This window comes from Nematolebias whitei, chromosome 22 (assembly GCF_014905685.2).
Source record: "Nematolebias whitei isolate Nwh7 chromosome 22, NemWhi1, whole genome shotgun sequence".
In the NCBI taxonomy this organism is placed as follows: domain Eukaryota; kingdom Metazoa; phylum Chordata; class Actinopteri; order Cyprinodontiformes; family Rivulidae; genus Nematolebias; species Nematolebias whitei.
The window spans coordinates 16088314-16102878 of record NC_056519.1 but is presented as its reverse complement, the minus strand read 5'-3'; the positions used below and the strand labels follow the sequence as shown (position 1 = coordinate 16102878).

General features: G+C 39.9%; 1 protein-coding gene across 1 annotated transcript in view; it reads left to right on the top strand.

Annotated features, from left to right (window-relative positions):
- si:dkey-97m3.1 (fatty acyl-CoA reductase 1) overlaps nt 1-14565 on the top strand; it is a 56521-nt gene that overhangs the window by 36661 nt on the left and 5295 nt on the right. Inside the window, exons 3-8 of the mRNA XM_037696038.1 lie at nt 2505-2680; nt 7852-8031; nt 9253-9430; nt 12585-12629; nt 12701-12819; nt 14181-14248. Coding sequence (XP_037551966.1) covers nt 2505-2680; nt 7852-8031; nt 9253-9430; nt 12585-12629; nt 12701-12819; nt 14181-14248 — 766 coding nt within the window. The remainder of the gene's footprint in view (nt 1-2504; nt 2681-7851; nt 8032-9252; nt 9431-12584; nt 12630-12700; nt 12820-14180; nt 14249-14565) is intronic.

Below are 14565 nucleotides of genomic sequence, written 5' to 3'. Positions count from 1 at the left end.
AATGTCTCTCTGCTTTAAGGTTTTTTTCTCTCATTCTCCCTGAATGCAGAGGGTCTGAATCTTCCATAGACTTGTTATATTTTAGCTCAATGTTTCTCAAAGGCTTTCTTTATACTATTTATACAAAACAGTCGTAAAAATTGACACATGACCATCAGTCTTCTGCAACTCACAGATCAATAATTTTTAAGTTGACTTAATTTTTGCACAGTGATTGTTAAAGGCTTTTCAGTCTGCCTTCCATTATCTTGGTAGTGAAGCTGATGGACTGAGGTGTGTGGTTACCATACTGACCATAACAAGCCACTGGGCGCAGCTTTAACATTTATTTTGATCTTGCTTCTCTTAACACTTCTCATACATTTCATACATGAAAATCATGTTGACCTTTGACTTTAACTTTTATTCTAAAGTGGTGTTTGAATTTTGAGCAGGAGCTGCCTTGAGAAAGATTTTAGAAATGGTGTGGTTTTTGGTGAAGCTCCAGTTCCTCTTGACCTTTTCATTAACCAAGAAGAAGAAATGTTATTTTTCTTGTCGGGTCGAGCTGGATGCTTTTTAACGCTTTTTATTTATTTATTTCTTAAGTACTTCCTCCTCACACTCAAAAACATGTGGGTATTGTAGCAAGGTCGCTGATAATTTATAGCTAGTTTTTTTTTTTTCTTTAATGCACCACCATAGAGGACGTTCATCGTGACATCAACAGTTCTCTGAATCACAAAGCAAAGAACTGAGCGGTGCGGTTGAACATATTATTTTTGGAAGAAGCTGCACCGTGAAGCTCTTCTCACCTTTCTGCAAGCTGTCATTCTGTTGCTGCCAGCTGTCAGCCCCGAGCAGACGGATGAAGCAGTATTATTTTTTGACATTACCTAATGATAACAATGCCACGATCTCATGCAGGAATTACTCCTTCCATCCCGCCCTCCCGCTATGGTTAAAGTGGTTTTGGCTTAGGACAGCACATGCTGTGAGTCAGCGCTCATGCCAAAAAATGGGGCAGCTAGCAGTATTTGGAGGAGAGGCATTACAAAGCAGAAAGTTGAGGATAAAGAAAGTGATTATAAGTCACTGTTTAATTCAACATCTATGTACCTGGACAGCTGACACACACACGGCAGAAATTTCAGAACAGCATGCACTAACATCCCCTCACGTTTTTGTTTTTTTTTTGGGGTCGTCTTCCTTACTGTCATGTTAGCAGTAAAGCAGCACTACCAGGCGCTGCACAGAGGCATGCATGATGAAATGTGACATCTGGGGGCCTTTGGAGAGCATCAGGGGCTTCATGGGCCGTCTCAAGGGGGCTGCGGTTCTCAACGGGTTGGGTTGTCATCCGTGTGAGACTAGAGCTGGTAAATGTTGACGAGTTCACATAATCCCCCCCCCCCCCCCCCACCGCTCCATGTTGGAATGTCATCTGCGTCCCTCGGTTGGCAAACAGCAGAGGAAACAAGTGGAATAATCTCACACAAAAGGGGCTTTGTTTTGGGTTCACAGTTCTTTGTCATTGTAGATGCATATAAGGTATTATATGCATAATAAGGTATTACTTTATTTCTTTTAAAAAAATCATGTTTTTGCCCATGTCTGTGCATGTGTTAGCAAAATATCTCAAACTAGTGGATTTTAATGCAACCCTCCCAAACCACTGAATGTATCTACAACTGATAAACCTTTTAGACTCGCTTCCATTCAAGATGGCCACCACAGCTAAATGGTCTTAGAAAACACAAAAATTGCTTAAACTATAAACATTTGGTGTGGTAGTAACAGAAATACGTTTCCAACACATACCATATTTTTCGGGCTATAAGTCGCACCTGATTATAAGGCGCATTAAGCGAAACAAAACGGTCATAAGTCAAACTTTATTCAACATTCACAATAACCACAAAAAATCAGTTCGAGGTCAGTAAGCACAGCTAGAATTAATACGGCAGGATTTTACGTGCACTTTATAGTCCGAAAAATGCGCTACTCAAAGATCTACATATTTTTATTTGCAATAAAGTTCAACATGGTTTTTGCAGAACTATCTTGGGTAGTGCAGATGAGAAACATAACGCTCAGTAAACGCCTCTCTTCTGATGCTTGGGTCTCCCTCGCACAAAATAAATTGTTGGAGAACCTCTTCCTGTGCAGCTTTGAACCATTCTTGGGAGGTTTGCAATGATTTTACATAAAAGGATACAGACAGTAAACGATAAGTAGAATAAAACATTAATAGGCAATTTAGCTTTACGTGGTCCTTAAACCAATCTGTGTCCTTGTAAAATCGCTTCATGTATGAAAATAATAATAATAAACCCAAACTCATGTTTACCTTTGCTTCCAGCAGTTTGCCTGCTTGGGATCATTTGCATTCCTGGAAATTTAATGTTTAGTTGTCGCCATTTGAGTCTGCCAAAGTTAAATGTTCTGTATATTTTTAATTGTTTGAACCATGTTGGTGAATTTATTCAAATTTAAACATCTGTGTGTTTTTTTTTGTCTGGCAGCTTTTCGACCGTGTAAGAGAGGACAACCCTGATTTCCATCAGAAGATCATCCCGATCAGCAGCGAGCTGACTCAACCCGGCCTCGCCATCAGCTCGGAGGACGTGGAGAAGCTCACTGCCTGCATCAACATCGTCTTCCACTGCGCTGCCACCATCCGCTTCGACGAGCCGCTCAAGTAAGGGTCGCTCACTCTGCTTTCAGCATTTACACTCGCTGTTTGTTCTTTGATGTAGCAGGAACTTCCTGTTATGATGCTGCACTCAGGAGGAAGTGCTTCCCATTGAGCAAGCTGAACTGTGTGATTGATTTTTATCAAAAACAGGAAGTGGTGCAAGTTTGGACGTGAAGAAATCAAACAGTCCTGTAAAAGGCAGCTACAGAACAGTGTGACAATAGACGCTCAGGCTGGATTTAGAGATCAAATGTTTTGGAAGTTTTAATCTTTTTAAATAGCTTTTCTTTGAACTTTTTAAGCTTGATGCCAAATTGTTCTTTTCTAAAAATAACTGTCCAAATTCAACATTTCTCCTCTTCTAGATGTGACTGTAACAGTAAAGTCACTGTAAAATGAAATACAAATAGGCTGTTTATAGGCCTGTCGCTATAAACAATAAATCAATTAATCTCATGATAAATGAAAATTATTGACATCGTTTTCATTTATCGGCTTTATCGTTTCTTTGTCTCTTTCTTTCTACTGAAGACACTAGATGACAAAAGGCTCAACTCCAGTGTGATTCACTGACCACTCCCTTTCTCTTTTCTCTTTAAAATCCATTTTAACTGTACAAGATTGCGTTTATGGATCGTTAAAAGCAGCTAAGCTGAGAAGCTAAGGAAACTCGTGCCTTCGTGTAAAAAGTTATTTTTCTCTGCAAAAAAAAGCTGAGAACTTGTTTACTGATTTTTTGATTTTTTTATTTTATTAAAAGCTTTGTGTGAAAAATGCTATGCTAAATAGCTCAAACCACAAAGATCGTCCACCGTTTTGAGAACTGAAGAGAGACAGCCCATGTCACGTCAAGGGGCCTCCCTCCCATTTTTCTTAGAGACACGCTGCTGGCTCCCTCACTATCCATTCCTCGGTTCAGTCTCACACTGCCATCCGGTGGTCAAAAAAGGTACTACATGCAATACAAATTAACAATCATTTCTTCTTAAATTTGACAATAATTACTAATTATTGTCAAATTTCAAACAATATTATCGTTTATCACAATAATTTCTGAGACAATTAATTGCCCAGCAGAATTTATCGTGACAGTCCTAGCTGTTTAATCATGTGTTACATGACAATAATGGAGTCAGGATTCTTGCCACAATATTTAGCTTTTTTTATATATATATATATATATATAATTTCAAGCTAAAACCCAGTTGGTCAGAGTGAAACTGTATTTTATCATTACCTCTTTCTTTGGTGCTCATGCTGTATTTGGCTACGCTGAAGCAAATGATTTTTAAAAAGGACACGCATCTTTGATTTCCCTTTCTAACGTCCTTTTGTTGCTTCAAACTGCACTAATCCCAGGGCCAGCTGCTTGGCATTGTGCCTTTAAAACTTAAAGAATAAACTTGAACATGTGCACATTTTTAGTTTTGATTTCAAAGGGTCCACCCAGCTCGCTGCACAACCTGTTTTTAACAGGTGCTTTTAGTTTATAGTGTAGAGATGAGGTGTATTGTCTGTGCGATTATTTGGACTTCACTTTTATAAGCTCTACAGATGAACAGACTTGACGTGTTAGAAAAAAGCTGCTGCTCTGCTCTTCACTAAGATCCATATTGATCTTTGAGTCTTCCTCTTGCTTTCTGACCGGTTCCTCCGTCTGCCTCTGTTTCTTCACCTCTTCCATTTTCTTTTTTGTCCCTCTCTCCTCTGGTCACCGCGCCTCCTCCTCCTCCTCCTCCTCCTCCTCCATCAGCGTGTCTGTAATCTTGTACAGCAGCCAGCAGCTTTGTAAGCAGTGCAGTAACATCAATCAAACAACTCTGAACGTCTGAGCTCCGGTTCAGGGTTGTTTCTGTTGTACATGTCTTTATTCTCAAATCAGACGTCACTTCATTTTAAATAAACTTGGCGAATGTTTTGACAGTTGTTGGCACTTGCTTCTGTCTAGAAAACAGCTGAGATTTGTGGCGGCAGCAGCACTAAAGCAGTAAAAAAGAACGCACACGCTTCCTTTATGCCAGAGTTAGGAGACCAGGGTGTGCTGGACTTTAAACTCTTTAAAGTGGTTTTATTATAAAACTTTAAACTCTAAGGCTTTCTGTGACTTTACTTATTAAACCATAATATTTAAAAAATGATGACATTTAAAGCAGTTTTATAAAATAGTTTGTACCTTCAGGTCAGAGCTGTCCTGCTCTCGAGTTGTTTTAAATGAATCACAGAAGACATGGGTGATGACTCACCTGCAGAAACACACACACAGTGGTCTGTCCAGTCTGTTTTCTAACTGGTTTGTTGGTGTAACGGCCTGCGTGTGATGATAAAGTTAGTGGGAGGATGTCTCCCCCACACTCCCAAGCTCTTCCACTCATCATCCTCTTCTCCTGTCAGCCGCCCTGCTGGATCGGTCTCCTACAACCTGAAGGTGCTGCTGCTTCTCTCAAGGCTTCGGCTGCATGTTGACGTCAGCTTCGACTGAAATGAGCTACTTCTGACTGTCGCCTTCAGCCAAACACAGTCAGACATGTTGCGTGCTTTTGTTCTAATTTATTTCAGGATAATTTAAGGAATTGATGTGGTCATCTAAAATTCAGCTTATGGTTTTGGATTGTTTTGACTGCAGGGGTGATTACTGCCAGCTCCCATGAAAGGTGGGTGATCATGTAATGGCGTGCATATGGTTTTTTTTTGTTTGTTTTTTTGTCAGCAAAAGATCTCGTGGACGACTGCACAGATTTGAATGAAACTCAATCAATGGATCTTTGGTTTTATTTTAATGGAAGGAAAAACGAACCAAACAACCAAAATAATAAAAATATTCCTGAAATAATCCACACAAATTAGAAACAAACAGCTCTGTGTTCTATTTGGAGTAAGGTTAGAAACCTGTCAAATCCTACCCTTTATATCCAAACTGTTACCATGTTCTCTTGCCATTATATCTTTTTTTTTTACCCTTTAGTTCAACGTGAGCCAATAACATGATCCTTTTCCCTCCAGCACCATTTGTGACCTGGCAATGAGCCCCAATGAGGATTTTTTTCAATAAGTTATTTTCAAATTCTTCAACTCAAAACCTTCCAAGTAATATATTATTTTGTTGAAGTTTGGTGATTTATCACCAGCTAGCAATAGGTTTTGTTAACTCAATTTTTTATTGGTCTGGAGGTATGTTATCAGGAACTCAGCCATTTATTTAACTCTCCTGCTGCACATGGGTCAAACTGACCCCTGAGGCCTCAGATTGAGGTCTCAGTCCAGGGGTCTGCAGCCACATGTGGCTCTTTGGTCCCTCTGCAGCGACTCTTTCAAGTTTTGACCCGAACTAACATAAAACTGAATTTTATAGGATTCGATTAAATTCATATTCAAAAATACTGTATTAATCCCAAAGGGAAATTATTTGTTGTAACTCGTTATCCTCGTTTCATTAAGAGATGGTATAGATGCTGATGGCTGTAGGCAGGAAGGATCTCTTGTAAAGGTCCATCCCACAGTGGATCCTAAGAAACTGGCTGCAGATGCCGTCCGATCCGTCCACCCAGACTCAGCTGGCCTCTCGGTTCCCCCGGGCTGTAGGACCGCCCAAATACCGGGCAGAACACCTCCCAGAGCGATGACCACTCCTCCCAGCAGTCTGTCGAGGGACGATCTTGTCCTTCCGTTGTCATGAGCTGTTTCCTGCTAGTTCCAGGATCTCAGTGGTCAGGCACTCGAGCACAGCTGGCAGGTAGATGAGAATGCATCCACAGAACATTCTTTTCGACTCATTTGAGATTTGGGGCTGTAGTTGAGAAATTATTTGAGCTTTTATGTTATACCCACAACAAAACCCCACAGATGTTGTACCCACAACAAAAATTACTAGTTTTAGCAGTTTTCCTGTCATTTCCTTTATAAATATGTGTATACTAGTTCTAATACACAGCAATTTATACTCCTTTTAACTTTATGCTTTATTTCTTCCAAGTAGGATACTCTATTTCTCCACAATAAAAAAATAAAATAAACACAAAAACCTGCACAGTTCATTGTTTTAGCGTTTAAAAAAATTGGCAAATAATATGTTTTTTTTAGTTTTGTTTTCTTTACAAGAATCCAGTCTTCTGTGATAGACTTGAGACCTGGATATGGGCACCAGTGACCCCCGTGACCTGAAAAGGGAAATCGAGTAAAGATAATTGATGGATGGATGGATGTAATCCAGTCTTTTCTTCTGTCTTAAAATGTAAAAATATCAATAAATGTTAACAATTATAAGATGTTTTTAGTTTTGTAATTTCACGCCTACTGGCCAGAAAAGCCCCCTCTAACAAACATAAAGTGGCCCATGGGCCACCAGTTGATAATGGCAATTGTAGCAGGTTTTGCGGCTCTGGACACGTTTAATTTAGTGACCGAAGGGGCAGAAATGGTTCTTTTGATCCTAAAGGTTGCAGAGCCCACCCCTGGCTTGGGGGATGGAGTGAGGGCAACATAAACTCTAGCATTTTGAATGCAGTTGACGTGCAAGACAGCGGGCAATAAGCATTCTTTCAAGGAACGCAAGTTTTATTTTCAGACGAGACTTATGGCTCCTGTTTTTCTTTTATTGGTCCTGTCAGGTTTTTTTTTTTTTTTTTTTTTTTTTCTTAGGTTTTTACGGAGGCTCTTAAATCTCCTTTTATTATTTTCTCTGCAGTCTGTGCTTCTGGTTTAGGCTGATCCCTCCGTAGTAAAACGAGGATGAGATGCTGATCACAGGGATCCAAATGAAGTGTTGCATCCTCCGCGTTTCCTTTAAATAACACAATTTAACATGGATTATCTAGTAAATCAAATTTGATCGCGGAGATGTTTGAAATGATGTCTGAAAATTAAGAGTTTATTTTTTAGAGAGTGAGAACTAGAGCTGACTCGGGAGCTCTCCTGGCCGGTTGCGCAGCAGAATGAGCTGGAAAAGCGAGGAATCCGAGAAAATACTAAGATCAACATATTTGCAAAGAAGAGCAGATGTTTGCTGTTTCTCCCTCCTGTTTCATCACTCTCCCTCATCTTTTCACATCCCACCATCCTGTAAAGTCGTTCTGCTTGGGCTTAAAGTCCTTTCTCTGCAAATCCCTGCTAGTTTGCAACGTCTCAATGGGATGAAGTCCACACAAGCAAATTTCCCCTCATCTGTTTCTCACCTGCAGACACGCCCTACAGCTGAACGTGATCGCCACGCAGCAGCTCCTCAGCCTGGCCCAGCAGATGCACCACCTCGAGGCCTTCATTCACATCTCCACCGCCTATGCAAACTGCAACCGCAAGCACATAGACGAGGTCATCTACCCGCCGCCTGTCGAGCCCAAGAAGCTCATCGAGTTTTTGGAGTGAGTGAATGAAGACGTTTTATCAACATTTTTGTCATAAAGAGCAGGGAAGACATTGTAGGTGTTAGAAAAATATTCATCTGTGGCTACTGAGTGGATCAAAATGTCAGATTCTGTCCAAAATGAGACTTTTCCTTGTTTTGTGGTGACTCTGCAGGGGATGCATTGTTAGTTCTTAATTAATTCAGAGAAGTGACATATTTTTAGCACCTTGCCGTCTTGAAACTTAAACATTAACAATAATATTCCTGCAGAAATCTTGTTTTTAAAATAATCGCCTGAAAGACAAATTTCTCTGCACTTTTTTTTTTTTTTAAGCTTTCCAATCCTGACAAAGGCGATCATAATAAATCTTAAACCGTTGTAATTACAGTTACAGTCAGAGGTTCATATACACTTGTTATGAGTATAGATGTCAAGTTATTTTGAGGCTTTTAATGATTTATTTGAACTGTTTTTCCTGGGTGGAATCGTTATACAATATAAAACTTGGGTGCACAAGTTTCAATTAATCATGAATTGTCTAATCTACACAGGCACAAAATTATGAAATATTCACATACTGTGTATTACCGTATTTTTCAGACAATAAGGCGCACCGGATTATAAGGCGCATTAAGCAAAACTAAAACATTTTGACAGGTTTTTAAGCACCGTGTAACACATAAAATCGGTTTGAGGTCAGTAAGCACAACCAGAATTAATACATAAGGTGCACCGGGTTATAAGTTTTAACTGTTGATTTTTGAGAAAATTAAAGGATTTTAAATGCGCCTTATAGTCTGAAAAATACAGTACCTTTTAATAATTTGTGCTGATGGTCCTAGAATATATTTTAACTCGTCATAGCCCTGTAACTTTTTGTTTTTGATGTTTTTTCTGCAGCTGGAAGTTTTTATTTGCCTGCATGAAAAGGATTTGTTTGACAGCCCTCAGTGGATTTTTGGCCCTGTGTGGATTAGATTAGAGGATAAACTACAATAAATTAACATTTTTAATGCACATTGTAAAAACAGTCATTGGAGTTGTTGTGATATGTGATCATTCCACCCTTAAAGTGTTTCAAATGTACATAAAAGACTAGAATTAATGACTTTCACCTTGCAATAGGCGTATGTAAACCTCTGAACACAACTGTCTCAGATTAAAACGTGAATCGTGCTTCTCTGAACCGTGTGTACATGATTCATCGCACTGACTGGGCTCTCCATCTGACTTCAGGTGGATGGATGACGGCATCGTGCGGGACATCACGCCGCGGCTCATCGGCGACCGACCCAACACGTACACCTACACCAAAGCCCTGGCTGAGTACGTGGTGCAGCAGGAGCAGGACAAGCTCAACATTGGCATCATCAGACCCTCCATCGTGGGAGCCAGCTGGCAGGAACCGTTCCCCGTGAGTCTTCTGGAGCAGTTTCCAGTTTTTCTTTTTTTTTCTCTTACACGGCAAAACTGCCGTGATTAATTAGGTTCTTCTGCAGTTTAGATGATGTAGCGTGTTGTCGAGGTTGATTACAAGAGATAAGATTTTCCAAACCTCAATCTGCTGCTGTCTGTTACTTTTAATCGGCTTTCATGAATTATCTAGTCAGGGTTCCTCATCATGAGTTCTCCTGCAACTTTGAAGTGAATGAAATTAAGATATTGATTAAAGTAACCCTGGGGTCCACACCGCTGATCCAAGATATTTTTTAAAAGTACATTTTATGTACTGAAGACCTGTTCTTCAACCCTGTCTTGGGTTAAAGCAAACAGCTGCTGGAGGCAATAAGGTCACAGAGCAAAGGATCAGTGATGGAGCTGTATGTAAACACACAGATGGAGTTAGGAAAAAATGCACTATTTCCATAATTAACGCTGCATTCTGGTTACCTGCTGCAGGTTTCCCAACATCTTCAACATTTGTGTCCTTTAGGCTTTCTTCCATTTTTAATGTTCAATTACTGGTTTGTTTGTTTTTTAAGATTATTTTGGGCTTCGTGCCTGTCGCGGTAAACAATTAATCAGTTAATCGCATGATGAATGAAAATTATCAACCTCATTTTTATTTACGGGCTTTATCGTTTTTTCGTGTCTCTCTCTATCTACTGAAGACACTGGATGACAAAAGGTTCAACTCCGGTGCTCTTCACTGACCCCTCCCTTTCTCTCTTCTCTTTAAAATCTGTTTTAATCGTCCAAAATCACATTTTTGGATCATTGAAATCAGCTAAGCTGAGAAGCTAAGCTACGAGCTAAACTAACAGGCCGATCTCAGGAATAAACCTCCGTCTTGTCAAGCTCCAAACTTCACTGTTGAAGCACGTGCCTTCGTGTAAAAAGTTGTTTTTCTCTGCAAAAAGAAGCTGAGAACTTATTTACAGATTTTTTTTATTTTTTTTTATTTTATTAAAAGCTTTGTGTGAAAAATGCTATGCTAAAGAGCTCAAATCACCAAGCGTCCACCATATCACTATGTCACGTCAAGGGTCCTCCCTCCCATTTTTCTTCCATCCTTTGGTTCAAACAGTCTTATACTGCCATCAGGTGGTCAAAACAGGTACTACACTCCAAACAAATCAACATTTCTTCTAAAATTTGACAATTAATTATTGTTAAATTTCAAACATTATCGATTATCGCAATAATTTCTAAGACGATTAATTGCCCAGCAAAATTTGTTACTGTGAAAGGCCTAGTCTTTATAACTAAAAGTGGTGACTTGTGACTATTTTTGAGAGAAAGTTTGGATTACCATAAATGTGGATTATTTACCACGGTGGAAATCTGTGGTCACATCACAATTGGGTTTGATTTTGAGAGCTATGATGATAAAAACAATAATCAATGCATTTCAGTTATCATGATACACCACCTAGGAATGCACGATATTATCGGCATGGTATCTGTATCGGCTGATATTAGCGATAAAGTTAAATATCGGACGTCGCCATTCCATCAAAATAACTTGTCAATAGAAAAGGCGCCGTTTTATTTTTATATAGATTATATATTTATATAGTGTTACATCATTTTTCAGCCCCCTTTTTGGCATCTGCATTTGGTAGCAGGCCGAAGTGGCAAAGACCACGCAGAATAATGTATTTTAATTCCACAGCAGAGAAAGCTTTGTAGTCTCTGTAAGTAGGTGTAGGGGAAAAAATATCTGTATTGGCCAGATAAGTTTTATCATATCGGCATATCGAATATCGGCCAAAAATCCATATCGTGCATCCCTAGCACCACCCCTGACTTCCTCCTTTGTGGCTACTTTTAAGATAAAGTGTGTATAACCAATTAATTCTCTTCCGGTCGTATATCTCGGCCAGCCATCCTGTGCGTGCGTTTGTGTCCACGCAAACAACATTATGGTTATTTTCTACATTACTAACATCAACAAAATCGATTCAGAGTTGTCAGTGTTCGCAGTGCAGGTAGATTTTACTCCTCACCTGTTGTTCACTTTGCACTTAAACAAAGAACTGGACTGTTAGCAGCTGGAGAAAATCAATTCTGGTGATCATAAATTTAGTTCGACTGGTTCAGAAAGTGTTGCCATCTGGATCTGTAAGGAACATAGAACATTAAACTAATATATTACACTCCGAGCATGTTTTCATAATTTCGACTCGTAGCAGTTTCTCTGGGTCACTCTGACCAGCCCGCTGATAATCATGACACTTCAGTTCATTTTCAGTTTTCAGCCCTATATGGAAAAATTAAAACTTTTTGTGATCGCACCTTAAAGATGCTCCACCTACTGTCAGAAAGAAATGGAGCTAAAACATTTAGGATTTTGTCAGCTTTAGTTTTAAAAGCGAAGAGCTCTAAAAGTTCAAACCACAAAGATGTTCAGTTAACGGAGATCCCAAACTGAGATCAACAGTTGGCAAACAATAGTTAAAACTTACTGTAAATGTATTATTTATATGGCCCCAGTTACCTGGACTAGTTTCTGAGCGTGGAAAATGTTTATGAGACAGAATTTTTAGAAATGCAATAAAACGCCCACGGTTGCTCTCCGCATGAAACAAAAGTAAACATAAAGACGCAGATGGTTCATAAATAAAACGCCGGAACAACCGAGGGAAGCACTTGTTTACACTGAGTCGGGGAATGTCGGCGTCGTTCGTTTTTGCGTTCGGACCGTGACGACAGGTTCTGGCTCTGCTCAGCCTGCAGTTGTAAGCTCAGCGTGGCAGCGCCTCTTCAAATGGCCTCACTCACACTCGACCGTGCAGTCGCCTTGGCAGCTTGTGTCAGAGCTGTGAGGAATGAAAAGCTCCCGTTCAGCCAGCACACGAGGTGAACATCGGTTCAGCCCCTGCAGCCTGCGCCCCTTATCTCTTCCCCAGGTCGTTATTAGACTCCAGCTTCACATTAAAAACTACAGGCGTCTGTTTCCAGTAGTGCCATTCATTTTTAATGGGGTCTAATTGAAGTCGGCAATCGCTGCCACCCAGCCTCCCCCGTTTCCCACCACCACAGGAAGTAACATAACCTAACACACTCTACTAAATGTCTCATTGTCTGAAAGCTCTCTGAGGATGTTCTGTGCTCTCACACCTCAGGGCTGGATCGACAACTTCAACGGGCCGAGCGGAGTCTTTATTGCTGTGAGTAAACGCGTTTGAGTATACGGCCTTTCTAATCATGTTGGCGTCTTAAAGCAGTGTTGCGTAATCAGGCAGGGAAGGGCATCCTGCGCACCATGAGGGCCAGCAACGATGCAGTGGCTGATCTGATCCCTGTGGACGTGGTCATCAATCTGACGCTGGCGGCTGGCTGGTACACGGCGGTGCACAGGTGAGGAGCTGCAGCTTTATTTTTGTTTGCTTTTGTTCAGTTTTTTAAATTTTATTTTAACTTTTTTTTTTTTTTTACCCATTTAAGGTTTGTGCGTATAGCTTTGTGAGTTCAGTGTTTGCTGCATCTACCAGTGCAATTTATTATCTTCTGCTGCACATTTTACTCTTTATTTTTTACATTTCTGCCTCTTGCAACTTCCAAGTCATTTGTAACTTTTTGTATATTATTACAGGAATAATATAATTTGTCCATCTAAACTTCATGGTAACCCCAGTAATTAATGTTCAAGGAGGAGGAAAGCCCATTGCAGATTATTGAATAGTGTATAAATATTCATTAAGGAAGGGAAGCTTTAATACATGTTAAAGTTGGGTAGTATTTTTCCTTATTTCCAACTTTGGACAAACCTACCCATCTATTTCTTTTGACCGGATAGCGTCATTTTGTCACCTTTTTTAAATTACTGGAGTGAATATTTGCTATTCCTGAACAACGAATAAATGTGTTGCAAGGAAAATAATGAGGGGAACATTAAGCATTTCTTGAAAAAGTCTAAAAGTTTGCACGGTTACTATAATTTGCCAAAAGGAATCCAGTCCAAGTGGTGACTAAACCATTAAATCTCTTTTGGTTGCACAATTTCCACATTACGTCATGAGGTTTTTCCTGTCTCAGTCATCTCTTCAGTGTTCCACCAAAAATGAATGGGTTAGATGTTCTACAACGAGAATAATGTTTTAAATAAACTGCCTCTCCTATCTAAAGCTTTAAAAACTTACAACACAGATTTCATTTATTCTCTCTACAGTAGACGCATAAAACGATAACTTTGTATTTTATTTGCTCCAAACGTGTAACACAAACAAAAACTTTTAGTTTCTAGAGGAAAACCGATCAATCGAATCACCCTCCTTGTGTTTGTTGAAAAAAGTTCAGCTCTGATACTAAAATATATTTAAAAAAAAAAACTGATTTAGCGTTAGGAATACGCTCTTATAGCAGTACAGGGGCAGCTGTGGCTGCAGTGGTTAGAGCAGTCGTCCTCCAATGCAAGAGTTGTGGGTTCGATTCCACCAGCAGTCACATGCTGAAGCGTCCCTGGGCAAGACATTGAACCCCTCATTGCCTCCGATGTGCGTCTCATCAGTGTATGAATGTGATAAAGCTCTGATTAGTCTTTGTATAGATCTAGTAGAGTGCGGTCTGAATGTGTAAATGAGGTCATAGATTGTAGTGTAAAGCGCTTTGAGTATCTTGATAAGATAGAAAGGAGCTATACAAGTACAGTCTATTTACCATTTACTAAAGTTTACCAGTCTATTGGCGTCCGACATGATTGTAACTTTCATCTCCTGCAGACCTAAAACAGCCCTGGTGTATAACTGCACGACAGGCGGCATCAACCCGTTCCACTGGGGAGAGATCGGTAAGTTCCCCGTTCGGCTTCTTTAAAGTTAATAAAAGCGCGTCACTGCAGCTGTTTTGTCTGCTCTCAGTTCACTTTCATCACCACAAATCAATAAGTGAGCTGTGACACAATGAAGTGTAGTTTAGGCTGCGAGAGGATTCAGACGGGGAGCAGCTGCCACCTGCTGGAAATCAGCAGAAACTGGAGGCAATTATTACAGAATTAATAATACATTATTTCTAACGCAAAGAACAACGTTAGATGAAACTTGTTCTTAGTATGAAACAAGTGTTTCTTGTTTTATTCATTTCAAAAGGCAGGGTTTTTTTGCCATG